This window comes from Dasypus novemcinctus, chromosome 1 (genome assembly GCF_030445035.2).
Source record: "Dasypus novemcinctus isolate mDasNov1 chromosome 1, mDasNov1.1.hap2, whole genome shotgun sequence".
In the NCBI taxonomy this organism is placed as follows: Eukaryota; Metazoa; Chordata; class Mammalia; order Cingulata; family Dasypodidae; genus Dasypus; species Dasypus novemcinctus.
Window position 1 is genome coordinate 165,304,288 of NC_080673.1, and position 19,659 is coordinate 165,323,946.

Below are 19,659 nucleotides of genomic sequence, written 5' to 3' on the forward strand. Positions count from 1 at the left end.
ACTCTCTTTGGCAAACTGTTCTCATAAAACTAGATATTCTCATGCAAAGAATGAAAGTAGACCCTGTCCTCATAGCATATAGAAAAACTTACCTCAAAATTGATGATGTAAGATCTTAAATTTTATATATGAGATTGAAAATTATAAAACTTTTAGAAGAAAATATAGAGAAGTATCTTCAGAATTTTATAATTGGCCATGGATTCTAGACTTTATACCAAAAGCTTTGGCACAAAAGAAAAATAATTAAACTGTACTTCAAAATTAAAGGACATTATTATCATCATGAAAAGCCTACAGGATAGGAAAAAATATTTGGAAACCCTTTATCTGATAACAGTTTCATATCCAGAATGTAAAAAGAACTCCTACAAGTCAACAACCAAAAGCCAACCCAATTAAAAAAATGGTCAAAAGACTTGAATAGATGTTTCTCCAAAGATGATATACAAATGGCCAATATGCATTAAAAATTTGCTCAACATAATTAGTCATTTGGGAAATACGAATCAGATCCACAGTGAGCTAGGACTTCATACCCACTGGGATGTCTAATATTAAATAAATGTAAAATATCAAATATTGGCAAGAATACACAGAAATAGGAAGTGTAGTCCATTGTTGGTGGGAATGTTAAATGGTGCAGCTGGTATGGAAAACAATTTGGCATTTCCTCAAAATACTAAACAGAAAATTTCCATATGACCTGGCAATTCCACTTCTATGTTTGTATCCATTGGAATTGAAAAGCAGGGACTGGCCCAAAGATGTACTTGCCAAATGCAATGGATGTGTCATGATGATGGGAAGGAGTGTTGCTGGGGGGGGGGGGGGGAGAGGTGGGGTGGGGATAGTAGGGTTCAAAGGGACCTCATATATATATATTTTTAATGTAATATTATTACAAAGTCAATTAAAAAAAACTAAAAAAAGAAAAAAGAAAAGCAGGGACTGGAGCAGATATTTTTATATCAGTTTTCATAGCCATGTTATTTACTAGAAAGTAAAGGCAACCCAAGTGTTTATTAACAGATGAATGGGTAAACAAAATATGCTTTATGCATACATGCAAATTATTCATCTGTAAAAAAGGATAAAGTTTTGATACATGCTATAACTTTGATTTATCTGAAGACATCATGTTGAGTTAAATAATTTAGACACAAAAGAGAGATACTGTGTTATATTCATTTATGTGAAATAACTAGAATATGCAGATTCACAAAGACAGAAAGTAGACTTACTGTTAATGGATAGAGGTGAGAGGGGAATGGGTAGTCAGTGCTTACTGGGTACAGAGTTTCTTTTTGGGGTGATGGAAAAGTTGTGGTAATGTATGGTGGTGATGTGGAACAAATTTGTAAATATAATTAATACCACTGAATTGTATGCTTGAAGATGGTTAAAATGGGAAACGTTAGGTAGTATGTAAGTTTCCAAAATAAGAAAAAAAAGAAAAAGAATGATTGGGAAATGCAATTTGAAACCATGAAACTACTTTCACGCTAGTATGAATTTACTTTTTTTTAGAAGGTATTGGGATTGAACCGGGACCTTGCACATGCAAAGCAAGCATTCAACCACTGTGCTACACTCACTTCCTGCATGAGTTTAATTAAGAGATAATAATAAGTAATGATGAAGTCATGGAGAAATCCAAGCCCACATACATTGCTGGTTGGAGTATCAAATGGTTGAACTACTGTGTGAAACAGTCTGGTAGTTCCTCAAAGGGTTAATATAATATATATTTATCATATGACTTAGCAGTTCCACTCCCAGAGATACCCAGGAGAGGTAAAAACATGTCTACATAAAAACCTGTACACATAAGTTCACAATTTTTACTATATACTTATTGTTTATGCATATTCATGTATGAATGACATACTTCAATAAAAAATTAAAAAACAAAGCAAAACCTGTATACAAATGTTCATAGCTTCATTATGCAAATTAACTAAAAATGGAAAAACAGAATTGTCCATCAACTGATGGACGAATAAATAAAATATGGCATATCTATACAACAAAATACCAGTCAGGCATAAAAAGGAATGAATTACTGATATATATCACAACCTGGATGAACCTAGAAAGCATTACACTAAGTGAATGCAGGCAGTCAGAAAGGACCATGTATTTTATTGTTAAATTTCATGAAATGTCCAGAATAGACAAATTCATACAGACTGAAAGCAGATTTGTGGATGCTAGAGGCTTGGGAGCGGGGAGGAATGGGGGAATGAATGGAAAATAGGTACAGGGTTTCTTTGTTAAATGTAGTTTTCTGTACATGTACTTTTCTGGAATTAGATAATAGTGATGTATACAGAGTTGCAAATATACTAAAAACTACTGAATTGTATACTTTAAAGGGGTTAGCTTTATTTTATTTTATATGAATTATATCCTAATCTGATATTTTATAAAAAATGAATAGAGGTATCCACTGTTCTCAAGGAGCTTGCAGTATGGAAGTGGAAAGAGACCTCTCAATTGTTATTTATAGTACAATACAGAAATTCTGGAACAAATAGCATGTGGCATACCTGGCACAGAGGATGGGGAAACCATTGTTATGTACATGATCCAGAAAGGCCTACAGGAAGAGATGACATTTGAATTGGTTTTTTTTAAAGGATTTATAGGAATTTTCACATATATAATAGAGTGGGTGATGAGGGAAAATGGCATTTCTGGGCAGAGGAAACAAAGTCCATGTGCTAAGGCAAAGATGTGAAGGGACTTGCGTTGTTCAGGAAGTTCCATGTGGCTGCAGGGAAGAGAACATGGCGGGTGTGGCGAGGAGAGGAGAGCAGTAATCAGAAATTTGACTATAGTATAGATTGAGGCTAGCAGAGGATAATTTCAAATGCCTTATATCCTGAGGTAGAGACTTTGGACAACAGAGAACCAGTCAGTATTTTTAAGTAGGGGTGTTACATGATGAATATGTTTCTAGGAAGTTATAGAGCAAAAAGGTGTCAGGGTAGACTGGAGTTTGTGAGTGCCGTTGTGCCTGGGAGACCTATGAAGAAACTTAAATAAGTGATTTGAGGTCTCAACAGCATGGAGGAGGTGGATGTAAAAAAGAAATCTCCTTCTAGAAGAAAATAAGGCTTACCCAATTGTGGAGAAGAAAAGAATTTATTTATTCTCAGTCTTGCAAGAAGGGGCACACAACCAGAAAACGTGCCTGGTACCCCAAAGGAAAATGACACCATTTATACCCCTAAGCTTAGCGTGCAAGCCCTTCCTCTGTTTCTCCATAGATTGGATACTTCAGATGTTATAGCTTATCCGAGAAGTCTAACTTTCCCGCGCAAGTACCCCAGTTTTTTGATTAACAGCTTCCCTCATCACATTCCAGCCGTTTTGGCTTTTACCTGCCCCTTTTGCCAAATAAGGTATGGAACTTAGTGCTGAATTGGCATTGGCTTAGCTCTTTCTTGTGCATCCTTTTTACCCGCTATATGACTGGCTTAAGCTGGTTTCCTTTGTTCCTCCTTAACCCTGGAGTGGGAGACTGAGGTAGTAGGTTGCCAGGTTACGTTAATTAATATTTTCTTCCTCCCTGCTTTATTATTACCTTTATGTGAAAACTAGACTGATCCCTGTCTCTTACAGTAGGAAGGGGAAATTATTTTACTGGAGAAGCATTTTAAAGTAAAATGGGTAGAATTTGGTGGGATAAGGACTATTCCAAGGTTTCTAGCTTGGAAAACCGGGAGAATGGTGATGGCATCAATTCTCAGTTAGGGTCCAGCACATGTGTAAGTGAATTCAATCACTCCCCTCAAGACAAAGGGACTACTGGACCAAGTACTCTTCAGTATGGTATCTATAATATTTTCATGACAGGCAAAAGAAAATGAAACCGTCTTAAATGTACCATCTCTTGATTAGAGTTTCAGTACAGCTTCAGTATTGGAAAAGCAGGTGGAAATATTTCACATGTAGACTAGAGAAAGCAAAAGGAGATGGTGCTTTTGGGGTGGGAGAGGTTGAGAGTAATCCTGTCATTTTTATGTCCATTGAGTTTTCTGTAATTTGTTACATTCACATTATTGTTAATTTTGCTGTATTCCAGTGTTTTTTCATTCGTTGTTACTAATGATGTATATGTTGTAGCAGAGGAAGTGAGAGATGGAGGAAGGCCTGGATTTGGCTGGTGGGAGCTCACGGCAACCAGAATGTGCCTGCATTTGTGCGTGGGTGCTCACCAAAGCCTTTTCGGGGCTTCTAATGCTGTTCACAGCAAAGCATGGATTTCCAGCTTTCTCCTAGTAATGCCAATCTAAGTACCCAAGTATTTAAATATAATTTTTCCTTTGTGTGTATGCCACGGGCATGTATTTGAGGGAACACTTCATTTTGGTTCGAAGTGGGCCTCCTCACATTAAGTCCAACTGTTGCATGAGATTACATTATAAATTGAAACATTTTTTCCGTAAGGTGGTAGCACTAACCAAAAGAATAGAGAAAACGGTTTTTAAAATTCAACTGTTGGAGTATTGTTTAAAAGAGAAAAACACACTAGCTTCTATATTTCTGAAAATGAGGCCTAAAAGCTGGGGTGGGGTAGTATTGGGTAAGTGGGAATCCTGATAAATAACTTTTAAGAAGAGGGCCCTGGGTCCAATCACTGTGTCTCATACCCCTAAGATACATCTCTGTGGGTGACTCTAGTCACTCCGTTACAAATTGGACGTTGCTTTGATAGAATAGACAGTGCCTAGCTTCTTGGAAGCACATGGACCCTAGAATGAATGAGTGACTCTTTTCTAAAATCACCCAGTGTGAGTATTTAATGATGAAAAGAGATAGCTATAAAACTTTCAAATGGGGAAATTCTTGCCCTCCCCTCCTGTGGAGCTCTCTGGCTTGCCTGGGGGAGGAAGAGAGAGTTGTCAGAATACAATTTGTGGAATGTTAGGAGCTGTGCTTTTATTCCTACTGCTAGTATAGAACTCAGAGGACTTAGTACAGGGTAAAGGATCAGATAAGAAAGAAGTCATTGCTCACAGACTGAGAAATCTGAGACTTAGGAATTCTTACTGATGGGTTTTATTCCCTTCTAGTCTGAGAAACCTTCCTTTCTTCCTAGCAGGAGGCGTATGGAATAAATCACGGATGGTGTGAACAATATTTGAGATAAATGCAGCTGTCAGATAGTTTCCTAGGAGTTCTGTGAGGGCACATGATGCCTGCAAGCAGCTGAGTCTGTATTTTAATTCAGTGGAATATACTCACACTCCTTTGGGCACGCTAACATCTCTATAGCCAAGGGCTCAGTGCTTGGTTTTCAGTAACCTGTGTATGTTATTGAGCATTTAAGCCATTCCTTCAAAATTTCTGTTTAGTACAGACACTGAGGCCAGGTCAAAAAACGTTCACAAAGGCATTAGCAAACTCTAATGGAGGTTTCATTTTCCAGTCATTCAGAGCACAATCTCTAAACCTGGTTGGGAACAGTTACCTTGATGTACAGAGCATCGTTCTACAATGACCTCTAAGGTTAATTAAGAAGGCTGGAGCCCAGAGGCATTTTTAGCAATTTTTGTCATTGTTGCCTGAGGGAATTACGGAACAGAAATGTGGTGTAAATGTTTAGTTGATTTTCAATGTTGTAAAAAATGAGAACCAGCTGCCAGAAGAAAATGTCTTTATATGAATTCAAAAGAAGAGTGCTTTTTGATTCTCAGTAAAATTTGGACCCTTAGACCTCTTAGCTGTTCTATAAATTGGCTTTTGTGTATTCACATTAAGACCTTTATTTGCTCCCAAGGAGCAGACAATGACATAATAATGAGGAAAATGGGTCATTTTTACAAGAACATGGCATGCAATCCAAACATTAGTTATTTCAGCTTCCTCTATAAAAATGTTGGCTCACTCTGCACACTAAGTAGTTTAATCATGCCGATGTCTAATAACCATTTTTCTTTTTTTCTAGCTGACTCAGGTGTAGACACCTTGACAGTGTTTATGGCCAGCAGTGGAACTACGGACTCGGCGAATCGAAGCAGCCCAGCCACACCACCAAATACCCTTAATCTCCGTTCCTCCCACAATGAACTCTTGAATGCTGAAATTAAACACACAGAAACCAAGAACAGCACCCCCCCCAAATGCAGGAAAAAATATGCACTAACTAACATCCAGGCGGCCATGGGCCTCTCGGATCCAGCTGCCCAGCCCCTGCTGGGAAACGGCTCTGCCAACATCAAGCTGGTGAAAAATGGGGAGAACCAGCTCCGGAAGGCTGCAGAACAAGGGCAGCAGGACCCCAACAAAAACGTCAGCCCCACTGCAGTGATCAACATAACTTCTGAGAAGTTAGAGGGCAAAGAGCCCCCACCACGGGTTTCCTCGGGCTGTGAAATTTTACCCGTCCAGCCCAGGAGAACCAAGAGCTTCCTGAATTACTATGCAGACCTAGAAACCTCAGCCAGAGAAGTAGAGCAGAGCCTGGGCAACCACCAGGGGGTCGTGGAGGAGAAACCCCAGCCAGGCCAGGGCCAGGCATCCACCGTCATTGGGAATGGGGATTTGCTGCTGCAGAAACCAAACAAGGCCCCGGCGAGCCCCGAAGACGGCCAGGTGGCCACGGTGTCATCCAGCCCAGAGACCAAGAAGGATCATCCTAAAACGGGGGCCAAGACCGACTGTGCGCTACACCGGATCCAGAACCTGGCACCAAGCGATGAGGAGTCCAGCTGGACAACGTTGTCCCAAGGCAGTGCCACCCCCAGCTCCCCGGATGAAGCAGGTAACCCTGGGAAAGGTGTAGCCCAAGAGGGACCTCTCCCCTGTTGTTTTCAGTTATCGATGAGCCGACCAAAGAAGTCCCTTTCCAAGCAGGGGAGAGTGTGAGCCTCTGGGTATGAATTGTGCAACTTGTGTGAAAAATACAGTTAGATTTTTTTTTATCGTGTTTTAGATTGATGCTTGTTCTACTAAGCATATTTGTAACAGAATAGGTCTTTCTGTGTTCCATACAGGTAGATAGTATGTATTTAGAATTTATTCTGCCAGTGCTTAGGGGAACAATTTTTCTATACTATGTAGAAATACTAGGTTTTGTTCAGCAAAACAGTAAAAGAAAATACAGTTGCCAGGGGCAAGATATAACCTAATGAAGAGAACCAATATCTTAAATTTCTCAGAAGAACTTACTCTGTTCAATCTAATGAAATACTAACTTCAAACCTTTTAAAAAGTATTTTTATTTAAGTCATTTACCCATTGACCTTTACTGGGGAAACTTTTATTAGTCTTGTTGACGTGATCTTTAAAAGTGAGAAAATAGTGTTCCCTCATGATTTTAACTAGTCTAATTCAGACCAGTCTTCTTTACTTTTGCCTATATTCATGCGATTTTTGAATTTGTCAAAGGAGTCAAAATTGTGACAAAAATGTAACAGTATCGTAAGAGCCAACTACTTATAATTCATCTTCTCATAACCACTCTCCCCATTAAACTGGCTATAAAATTTTTACAAAATGTGGAGAACTTTGTTGCGTCTAAATTCAGTGTAAACAAACACTCCCAAAAGCAAGGACCCTAGTGGATGCTAGAGCTTTGTTAAAATGCTATATATTTATATAACAAATATAGAACTACCAGAAAAGGAAATAATTTTTCCCATCCTATAAGGCATAGTAATTGTAAATAGTGCAGATAAAGGAAAGAGAAGAAAGTTAAGGCATTAACTTGTTGTTGTTTTCTTAATGTTTTTGAGGTGCCCTTTAAAATCCTGGGGCTTTCAATGATGCATTTCATCAACTTGCTATAGCTGGGCATGGCAATAGGGAAACTGAGGTGAGTTCATTTCATCTCATAAATGCCTGGACCTGCACATTATTGGAATCATAATTCTGTTTAGTAATGTCACTGAGTTGATAACTGTCTCACTTTTTACCCATTTACAGAATTTAGATCTTATAGCTAACGGACATTGTAACCTTCTAGTGTTTGAGCATCTCACAGTCAAACTTCGCCTCCTCGTTATAGCCTGTCTGCTCACACCTCACTGTCTTTCTACAAGCATGGTGGCTTTTCTGCCTGTCTTTCAGGCACGATGTGTTCTCTTGTAGATACATTTTAAATTTTACTGAAAATTATTAAATGAGTATTAAAACCTTCCTTGGTCTGCACACTAGTCCCTTTCCCCAGAGATGACCACTACTCTCCCCCATTTTTTTGTATTTCCTTCCCAAGGAATATTTTAGGCACATACCCACATTTATAATAAAAATATACTTCCAACAAATTTACCCAAATAATGAGATAATGATTTTTTAAAGAGTCTTTATCTTTTAGAGAAATATATAAACATAATATTATATACGGGATTTTCTTCAAAATAATTGGGGTGGGAGAGTGAAAAAAAAAAGAAACAAGACTAACCATAAACTAAGAATTGTTAAACTGGGTTGTGGGTATTTGAGGGTTCATTATTCTATTCTCTCTAACTTTATATGTTTAAAATTTTCTGTAATGAAAAGGTAAAACATAAAACCCAAATTAGATAATTTTATGAATGCTTTGCCTTTTCCTCTCAAGAATTTATTTTATTAGTCAATCTATATCAGCACAGACTGCTTTCCTGCTTCAGTATAAGTATTTTGTATGCTCTTCCACTATATTCAAATTCCATGGTCTATTTAGCCATCCCGTCATAGAAGAATATTTTAGATTATTACTAGCCATAGTCTTTTCGATTACTGGGGGCTGGTGTCTGTAAATGGCCTGTGGAAAGCACAAAGTTTAAGCTGACAAAGCATATGCAGTTGCAGCTACAGGAATGTGTCTTTAATTCCTCCTCTCCAGGAAGCCTTTTGAGTCTGCTGTGCTGCCTGACCTTACCCTGCATTTGCTCAGTGTCCTGGTGCTACTTTCTGTTGAGTTTCTCTGCAAAACCCATGAAAGTGCTTCACAGGTGATGTGTAGATTAGTCTCCTGACATTTTTGGGAGATAAGTTCAGTTTTCTGTCTCAGAGCCTGTTTTGAAAACCTTTGAATTTTAAAGTAAATATGACAATTATGACAGCCCTTGATGAGTTGCTAAGGACCAACAGTTCAAAACAAGCATGCTGGTAAATTGTATTAGCAGTGACTCTAGAGCAATGAGATTGAGTTTTTAAAAAACACATGAGAAGTCAGACTTCTGCTCTCCTACAAAATGGTCGTTTTGGGAGCCCTGTGCCTAATTCAGCATCCTATAATATCTTAAAATATTATTAGTAGTAATTTTGGAAGCCCTCCTTTGGAATTGTCTTAGAATTAGTTATGAACTCCTACTGAAAAGAAACATCTTTACTTCATAATCACACTTAAGAGTTTTGCCTAGCAACCACTATATAAATAAGAGAGGACAATAAAATAGGCATTTAACCATTATATAAATTAGAGAGGATAATAAAATAGCCATGTATTTCTTTTTTTTAATAAGATTTATTTTATTTATTTTTCACCCCCCACCTCATTGTTTTTTGTGCTTGCTGTCTGCTCTCTGTGTGTTCTTCTGTGTCTGCTTGTCTTATCTTTAAGCGGCACCAAGAATCAATCCTGGGACCTTCTAGAGTGGGAGAGAGGTGCTCAATATTTTGCGCTACCTCACCTCCCTGGTCTGCCATGTCTCTTATTGTCTCTCCTTTGTGTCTCTTTTTATTGCATCTCTTTTTGTTGCGCCGTCTTGCTGTGCCAGCAGTCTGCATGGGCCAGCACTCCTGTGTGGGCCAGCGCTCCTGCTGGGGCCAGCTCCCCTGCATGGACCAACTCTCCGCTCAGGCCAGCTCTCTCTCTGAGCCAGCATGCCTTTCACCAGGAAGCCCCGGGAATTGAACCCTGTACCTCCTATATGGTAGACAAGAGCCCAGTTGCTTGAGCCACATCCATTTCCCTGTATTTCTTTTTATTTTATCTTTCCAGTGAAACATACTGTGCATTTTTTAAATGATCATGATAAGTTTAAACATTGTATGTTTCACTTGTAATAGTGAAAATTAGAGTTCATTTTATATGTTTTATATAATGTTTGTGCAAACACACCCTTAGAACTCTGTTGAATAAAAAGAAAAAAACTAGGTGCAAATATTTCGTAAGATACAGGTGCACATGCCATAGCACATATATATTTCCTTGTTTATTTGCTATGTATTCGGTAAATACTCATCACAGTAGTGTGTGTTTTATGACTAAATCATGACACAATTATCTTTGGGTTGTAGACTGCACCTTGTGGAGCCTGGAAAAATAGAATAGACTCATTTCTACCTTAGGGGTATCCTTTCCAATTTAGAATGCTATTCATAAAATAAAATGCATTGCCTAACCCGGAGATGGACTACTTTCTATTTCCCTTTATTTCTGAATTGCCCCCTCCAGCTTTTCAGTAACTTTTCTTGTATAATCAATCATGTATACAGTATGTTGCTGTTCCTTTCCTCCTGTGTAGTTTGTCCTTTGAGACAACAAGGAGGCTATTAGAAGAAAGAAAAGCATCTGTGAATTTATTGAGTTTCCATAGGAGTTCAGAAAAGTTAAAAAGAGTGACTTGACCTCAATTGTAAAAGGACGGTAGACTTTAAAGTGAGGACTCTTACTCTAGTTGTGGTTTTGTCAGCTGTAATTCCTTCAGTGGCCTCAGATTAGCAGGAAAACTCAGATAAATACATGTTGGCGGGATTGTGTGTAGTCCCCGTGTTAATCACTTGGTGTTTTATGTTTGCTTCCTGAAAACTTTTGAAAGATAGAACTTTTGGAGATACTTGGGTACAGTTGTTAGTGGTATCAACACGTCACTTAATTTTAATTTCAGGTTTTACAAGATGAAGTCAAGGAATAGAGGACTTGATGACTCTTGTGTAATAACATTTCAGTGAAATAGTTTCATTTGTAAAGTATACAAAGACAGGATTTTTTTGTAGAGAAACCCAAATCTAGACTGGGTGACAGTGGGCTAAATGCGTCATTAATTTAACATTAAGGGAATGGGCTCTAGAATGCTACTTCCTGAGTCCAGATCCCAGCTCTGCTATATCTAGGCAGTGTACTTTTGCCTCTCATCTGTAAAACGAAGGTGATTGTAGTGTCTCTGTCATAGACCCATTGTGAGGATTAAGCAAGAGCATCTTCAGAGAGCTCTAGAACAATATCTGGAATACAGCAAGAATTTTTTTTCTTTTTAATTGAAATGTATCATTCACACATGAACATACATAAACAGTAAGTGTATAGTAAAAGTTGTGAACTTAAAAAATAAGCATGCATAACATCATACAGGGGTCCCATACATCACCCTCCACCAATACCTTCCATTGTTCTGAAATATTTGTTACAAACTATGCAAGAGCTTCATCAAAATATTACTATTAACTATAGTCCATGTTTTACATTTGGTATATTTTTCCTCCAACCCACCCTATTATTTTAAAAAATACATTTTTATTAAAGAAGTTGTGAACTTATAGAGCAACCAAGCACAAGTATAAAATTCCATGCAATACTCCTTCACCAACACACCACACCAGAGTGGGGTATTTGTTATAGATTATGAGATAATATTATCAGACTTTTACCACCAACCATGGTTCATAGTGTACATTTGCCACACTTTTTATATTGCAAGATTTTAATAAATATTATTGATTATTATTTTTGATCATCATTCTTGGTATAGCTGTATAATATGAACATTTAGTTTTCTCTTAATTATGAATTAAGTAAACCTGTATTTAGGACTCTGGCTTTAAGACTTTCTGGACCCTATAGGTAGAGATTGGTTTCTCTTCATCTTTGCATTATCAATTCCTGGTAAAGCAGATGAACTTGGTACAGGCAAATTGATAAAATGAATAAAAATGGAGACTATATACGTATCCCATGATGGCTCTGATGTGTTAAGTAAGCCATCTGATATAATATCTTAATCAATGCCTGATTTGGATATTGGATACATATTTTAATCTTTATTGACAGTGGCTCTTACAATGGTAGGGCTGCATGACCAGTCACTGGGGGAAGTGCAGTGAAATTATGTTGGCCTGCTGAGTTCTTGGTACTTTCTCCCACTCAGGTAGCTGTGTTGAGACTTGAACCCAGGCCTCCCGACCCAGCATCCTGCGTTTTTCCGCTGTACCCCAGTCTTAAGTTAGGCATGTGGCCCTAGATGCTGAATACATCAAATTCCATCCAGTTCAACTGGGCAGTTATCTTGAGACACTGGAAAATGGTAAATTGTATTTTAGAGGATCTTTTCATTTCTCTAAGCAATTAAGTTTTAGCTCAAATATCATCTCCAGTTTTTCTAGAACTTCTGACCTATGGAAAGTCCATTATTTGTGCTCCCAGACAAATGATTTCAAGTCTCAGTTAGTGAGTTCCTGTGAGTGGTTTCTAGTATTACTTAGTATATTTCCACTTAGAACACCATGAAAACCAGAGCCAGATCTTCATTATGTATATATGTGAATCTCTTCACAGTGTACATAACACATAATATCGATAAAAGGCTCCATAAATGTTAACTGTTTGCTGATTAGATGGATGGAGCTGGATTACGATTATTATGTAAATTCTCTGAAGTTTCCTATATCCATACAGTTTAGAATAGAAAGGGTAAGCACAGGTTGTATAAAATAATTGTTTAGAGCACCTGGATAGAGTGAGTCTTGCTTATATTCTGGGCTACAGGGAGGGATGAAAAATTGGGGCCAATATTTCCATCTGCCACACACATTCTTTGTGTTTGCATCTGTAGGTCTATAAGTCAGAAGGGCCAGTGCCAAGGTCAAGGACCATTTGTATTTCAGTTGCCTTCACACTTTGCCTTGCATTGCAGACTTATCCGTTTTGCTATAGAGTCTGAATCTTTTAATATCTTGTGTTGATTTAAGATTCCAGTTTTGAGGCAAACAAAGGGGAGCTCTTTTGCAAGCTGTATAGTTGATGAAGGCAAAAAAGACAAGGTATAAACCCAGTTATGTCAACACAACTGATAGCACTTCTTATTTCTGCTCTTACCTAGCTTAAGAGTGTTAGAGCTTTGAATACATTTGTATTATTAACACTTTTAGGAGCTAAATATGTGAGCTATTCATTTTATCCCAAATGGGTTTTAGTTATTTCAACCATAAATAATTTTTAAATTGCTTTAATAAAGTTCCTATTCCCTTTTTCTTAAAGTTTCAGGCTGTAGGGAGGCCTAGTTTTCAGGTGCTTTGCTCTGCTAAATTAATCTTTCAAGCACCTTTTAGTGAGTTGCTCGTGTTCCTGTCTTGTCTTCTTTTTTTTTTTAAGATTTATTTATTTATTTTTCCCTCTTTCTCTTCTTCTGCCCTGCTGTTTTTTTGCTGTCTGTGTTGTCTTCTCATTTTCTCTCCTCTAGGATTCAGTGGGATTTGATCCTGGAGACTCCTGATGTGGAGAGAGGTTCCCTCTCAATTGTGCCACCTCAGTTCCTGGTTTCTGCTGCGTTTCAACTTGACTCTACCCTTGTCTCTCTTCTTATTGCACCATCATCTTACTGCATGACTCACTTGCGTGGGCAGTGGCTTGCCACGTGGGCACTTGCACTCACCACACGGGCACTTGAGCTCACTGGCTCACCACACAGGCACTCGCACAGGCACTGGCTCGCTGCACTGGCACACTTTCTCTTCTTCTTTATCACCAGGAAGCCCCGGGGATAGAACCCACGTCCTCCCATACGGTAGGCAGAAGTTGTATCACTTGAGCCACATCTCCTTTCCCCTGTCTTGTCTTCTTAGTGGAGAGTTCCGTGATGTGACAGGAGGAGTTCAAAAAGACAACTGTGAGACGTTTCTAAAATAGCTTGGGCACACTGTGTTCTGGGGTAGATGGATGCATTCCAAATTAGATTTCAGTACATTGGGAATAAGATAGTAGAATATGTCTTATCTTACCTCATAAACTTAAGAAAGAAAGTTATTTTGCTTAATTAAACATTTTTAGAAAATTATAGACAAAAAATATATTCAGTTGAATGTTCAAGAAAGTTTTGGGTTGTCTTCCATCTATAAAATATTGCACTAGTTAACTTCAGGAATAAAAAGATGGGAATTTGGATGTTCGGGCACTTCAAGTTATCTGTGTTGAATGTGGAGTAGACTCTCAGCAAGTGGAGATAATTACCCCTCAGAACTGTTGAAAAGTAAGGGATCTTTTTTTTTCCTTTCTCCTTTCAATCACTAAAGAAGTTTAATTCACAATTTCTTCTCACTCTTATCTCTGCTTTACTAGCATTTTGAAAATTTTAAAATGCAGTTTCCAGTGTGACAAGTTGTTTAGCTTCTAGGGAGTGAGCACAAAGAGGCTGCTTAAACAGCAGGTAGAGTGGATCCCCTGATTAGTTTTCATGGGGGTCTCCTGCAAGTGTCAGGTGATGCCATTATGCCCTTAGAGGAGTGTATGCACCATAAGAAGTCCCTAAGATTGTGAGGGGGTGCATCAGAGGGATTTTGGCCACTTTCAGAAAAATTTTTCGTCAAATTTCAACTATTTGCCCAAACTCATATCCTCACAAAAGAATCTTAAATTAATTAATATAGAGAGGGATTTACTGTTTTAAAAGCCAAGGGACTTCAGGAATATGCAGATAGTAGCCAAGCTTAAACTTATCAACATCACAGGGAATGGAAATGGATCTGTTACGTTACTATGATTCTTGCTGAGCAGTATTATCCAATTACTTCTTTGTAATTTAACAGCAATTTGAGCTCTTGAATTTATTCGATATTGCTTTGTGCATTAGTTCCTGCATTCATTCATTCATTTGTTAATTCATATGTACCTATACCACTCATTTTTTTAAAAAAGTCTACTCTGGGTACTGTGCTAACCACACAAAACAGAGAAATAAAGAAGAACCAGTCTATGACCTCAAATAGCTGACTTACAGTTTCCTGTGTCCATGGATAAGAACCACTCCCCACCACATGTAGACTACTTGTCAAAATGTGTCCCTTTAACACCCCACTTAGAAGGAAGAAGAGATGCAGCCTCCAGACTCTGGGTAAGCCCAAGTTTCCAAGTAAAGAAGAGGAGGAGATGTTTACATGTCTTCATAGACAATTACATATACAGCACTAAAAGATACAAGAGAATGTTTGCACAAACTATTGTTTTTTCAAGAAAGAAAGGTCAAAGTTGCAAATATTGTGAGAATTGATAGCTAGTACAGTATGACACAAGGGACTTCAGAGCATTTAGCCCACATCCTTCATTGTAGAGGTGAAGAAATTTAGGTGTGAATCTTCTACTGGTGAACCTGAAACCACAACCCAACTGAGACTGGAAATAAGTGTGGAAAAGACAGAAGAATACGATAAAGACATCTTAAAAAGCTCAACGTTTAGCAGTATGGCTCAGCTCTAGAGAGTGGAATAATTCAGGGAATGTAAGAAGATGAGGTTATTCCTTTTGATCAATGCTTAAGAGCAGACTGATAGGGATATCAATAATCATGCTTTTCTTCTGTTTAAGATTCTTAGGACCTATGTAGAATAATAATAATAACAATAATAAAGATAAGCCCCTGACCCTAGAGAGCTTACAATTCAGAGGCCAGGTGATGCCGTGGAAGCTTCAGAGATCACAAATGGGCATTGCTGGGGAGAGTGTGCCCCCAGACATATTTTGTTTGATAGAATGTTTTAGAAAACTTTGAATTTGACACCAATACTTAAAAACCAGGAGATTTTACATACAAATGTGGGTTTCTCGTTTTTCTTGTAAAGTCAGAAATTTCATAATGTGACAGTCCCTTTTACATGGATTCTGTCCTCTCCAGCTCAAGGCCCTGAGTGAAGTCCTGCTGCAAGTGTCAATTGATTATATACGGAAGAAACTATTGTGGTAGAAGGAACTAGGCTAAAGTTGGTCTTTGCCATTACAGCCACATACAAGTGTTAATGCCGTAGAAGCAACACCACTGAATGAGAAATCTAGACTTCTTTTAATCATAGTCGCCCTAGTTTCAGTCTCCTACCTTCTGGTAGAATTATAAAGTGTGACATGTACTATTAAGCAAACACGCTTGAAATTTCCAAAGACATTTTTAGGTGACTTTTTAGAGTTTTCCATCTGTTAGTTTGATTAGAAGAGGGAAAACATTAGGTTTTCAAAAGCTGGGATGTGGGTAGTTCATACATTATGTGCCACTAAGTGTGACTCAGTTAATATACCCTGTTTGCTTTCATTAATATGAAGGTAGTTGCAGATTACTCTTACTTATAATTTATATATTGTTTTTCCATATATGAACAATTGGATGCAAAACAGTGAAATAAAACTTCTTATTCAAAGAGATGTGACTGGAAAAAATTAAATCATTTAACTATTAGAATTCTGTATGGAATGATCCGAAAGTGAGTGAGATGACCTCAACTCCAAGCCATTGGCTTTGGTACCTAAGTTGGGGGCTGATAATTATTGGATATGAACTTTTTTTTTCTTTCTGTTTAGCTATCCATAGATTTACTCCTAAGTTTGATTAAATTTGATTCTCACCAGGATTCTACCTTAGTATCATTTAGGGACATTATTAGTTGATATTTTTCTTCCTCACCATTATTTGAAGTGCTTTTTGTGTAGAAATGCACCTGAATTGGTACATCTGGAATATTATAAAGATAGCCTCCACCCTATAAATGGCTCGTTTAGGAAGATAATTTTTTGGTCTGTTTCTTTGTTACCAGGACACTCATTCTCATACATGTGGTTGCATATGTGATGATTAGGTATACAATATGACTGGTCTATGAAAGTGTGTTTAATCTCTAATGGACATATAGAGTGGTATCAGAAGAACCAGGGAACCCATTCTGAGGATGTTCTAGAAGAAAATATGGTCATAGTTCTACGTGGAGTTGTCTGAAAGTGAAAAAGCAGAGATGACCTCAACTCCAAACCATTGGGAAGGGATGCATAGCAAAAGAAGTTTAAGGTGAGGGAGTATAAAGCATCTCCTGATAGAAGCCTCTGGGGACACTTCTCAGTAATGGGCTAATTCTTTAGTTCCTACCTCACTTTTCTGCCTCTGCTCTAGGATGTGTTCTGTGGGAAGCCTTTGACCAACATTGCTGTTCATCCCTTGTTCACAGGAGACAGGGGAGACATTGCATGGCCTCTGCCCTTCCTTCTTTGCCCAGAATAAATACCCAAACTCTTTCATGGTTTCAGAGTATCTTTCTTCTTTTAGTTGGTGTCTTATGGCTCTGGCTCCTGCTTATTTTTCCTCCATGCTTTGTGGATCAAGGCCCCTGTCAGAGATTACATTCTATATATAATACACTAGGGAGAAGCATTTTGGTCCATTATGTCTTGAATAGATTGAAGGGCTATTGGATAGTTAAAAATCTAGACTTGGTTATTTTTAGGATACTATTAGTTAAGATGATAGAAAGTTAACCTTTATCTACTCACACATACTTTGAATCATTGAGTGTCTCCTGAAGTCCTAATATGCTCAAGGAACTGAGCGCCATGCTCTGTGTGATTCCAAGATTAGGACATGATCTTTCCTCCACAGTCACAGGCTCCTCCTCAAGATGATTTTAAATCTCTTAAATCTCTTATGATACTTCCCACTTTCTGAGATTTACAGTCAGACATCTTGAGTTCAAATCCCAGCTCCATCACTTTCCTGACCTCTGAGCCCCTGGTTTCTTGTATCTAAAATGGGAATAATAATGGCACCTGCCTTACATAAAACCCTTGGCACAACACCTGGCAACCAGAAAACATTAAAAAGAAAAATGTTTGTGATCATTGTAATTACTGTCTTACCTCTGCTAGAAGATGGGAAGTTTCTTCAGGATACAGACCATTTCTGCCTTTCTTCTTTTTTTTTTCCCCCTTTCCCTTCATTGTGTACTCATAATTCAATGAATGATTAGCACAACAAGTAAATTTTGTTATTTATGCCAGCAGTACAACAATGTAAGATGATGGCTTAACTCCAAGAGGTCCACAGTAATTTGGGATGTGCATAAATACTTTGTTTCTCGAAGTATAATGAGCAGAAGAATCACTTAGGGATGTTGCTAAAACAAAGATTCTGATTCAGTAGGTCTATGATTCTCAGTAGTTCCGAGATTCTGAATTTTTAACAGGCTCTCAGGTGATGCTGATACTTCCAGTGCTTGACTATACTTTGAATGGCAAAGCTATGCTCAAGCTATAGGACGAAAGGGCCCATGTCTGTTTTGTTCACTGCCAGAACTCCAGCACCTAAAATAAACATTGCCTGGGACATGCTTGATATTCAAATAATATTTTGGGAATGAATAAATTTACCTCAACAAATAAGTAGTGATATTATTTAGGCTTTTGCCAAGTACTAAGTGTGTAAAAGAAATTGTGCAATTTCAGGTGAGCAAGGCGTTACCTGACCTGGAGGGCTCATGCTGACACAGGAATGGGTAGAACTGAAAGGTTGATGGGATTTAGAGAAGTGAAGGAGTGGAGTACATGCAGGAAAAATGACTCTGGAATAAAGCTTGCACTGGGGCAGTGTTCTCAAACTCTTTGGTCTGGGGCCCCCTTTATCCTCTCAAAAATTGTTGAGGACTCCAAAGATCTTATGTCTATGTGGATCATGTCTATCAATATTTATTATTTTAATATTAGAAATGAAAACTTCGACACTTAAAAATATTCCATTAAAAATAAGAATAAGACCTAATTGATATTCACAAAATAGCATTTTTAAAAATAAAATAGCATTCTTAAATGAAAACTATTTTTTCCAAGACCAGTAGCAGTTTAGTGAGAAGAGTGACGTTTTATATTTTGAAAATCTCTTTAATGTATGGCTTAGTTGAAGACAGGTAGATTCTTATGTATGCTTCTGCATTTGGTCTGTCTCAGTATATTATTTTGGCTAAATTAGATAAAGAAAATCCTGCTGGCCTCACACAGGTATGCAGGTAGAAAAGGAAGAAATGCTATAATAGCCTTTTCAGATAATTGTGGATATTCTTTTTTGACATAACACTAAAACTTTGAAAGTCATAGTTTCTTAAAGGTTAGTGACAATGTAGAATCTGAAACCAAAATAATGAATTTTTTGTATACTGCTATATCCATTGGTCTAACATGTTCTTTATTTTTTAAAGATTTTCTTAAAGATTTAAAAAAATTTTTATATTTACTTCTCTCCCCTCTTCCCCTCTCCTACCCCACCCCAGTTGTCTGCTCTCTGCGTCTATTAGCTGCGTGTTCTTCTGTGTCTGCTTCCATTGTTGTATTGTTGTCAGCGGCACCAGGAATCTGTGTCTGTTCTTATTGCGTTATCTTGCTGTGTCAGCTCTCTGTGTGTGCAGCTGCCACTCCTGGACAGACTTAACTTTCTTTCGCACTGGGTGGTTCTCCTTACAGGGCATGCTCCCCTACGTGGGGGACACCCCTGTGTGGCAGGCACTCCTTGCACAACATCAGCACTGTGTGTGGGCCAGCTCCATACCGGTCAAGAAGGCCTGGGGTTTGAACTACGGACCTCCCACGTGGTAGGTGGACACCCTAACCACTGGGCCAAGTTTGCTTCCCCTAACGTGTACTTTTTTTTTTTTTAATTAATTAATTTATTTTTTTATTTCTCTCCCTATCCCCCCCCCCAGTTGTCTGCT

The 19,659-nt window shown here is 38.0% G+C and overlaps 1 protein-coding gene across 21 annotated transcripts in view; it reads left to right on the top strand.

The window, feature by feature from the left end:
- APBB2 (amyloid beta precursor protein binding family B member 2) overlaps nucleotides 1-19,659 on the top strand; it is a 394,104-nt gene that overhangs the window by 202,562 nt on the left and 171,883 nt on the right. For all 21 annotated transcript variants that reach the window (XM_004448704.4, XM_012529782.3, XM_004448702.4 and 18 more), the window contains one exon: nucleotides 5,960-6,775. In XM_004448704.4, coding sequence (XP_004448761.2) covers nucleotides 5,960-6,775 — 816 coding nt within the window. The remainder of the gene's footprint in view (nucleotides 1-5,959; nucleotides 6,776-19,659) is intronic.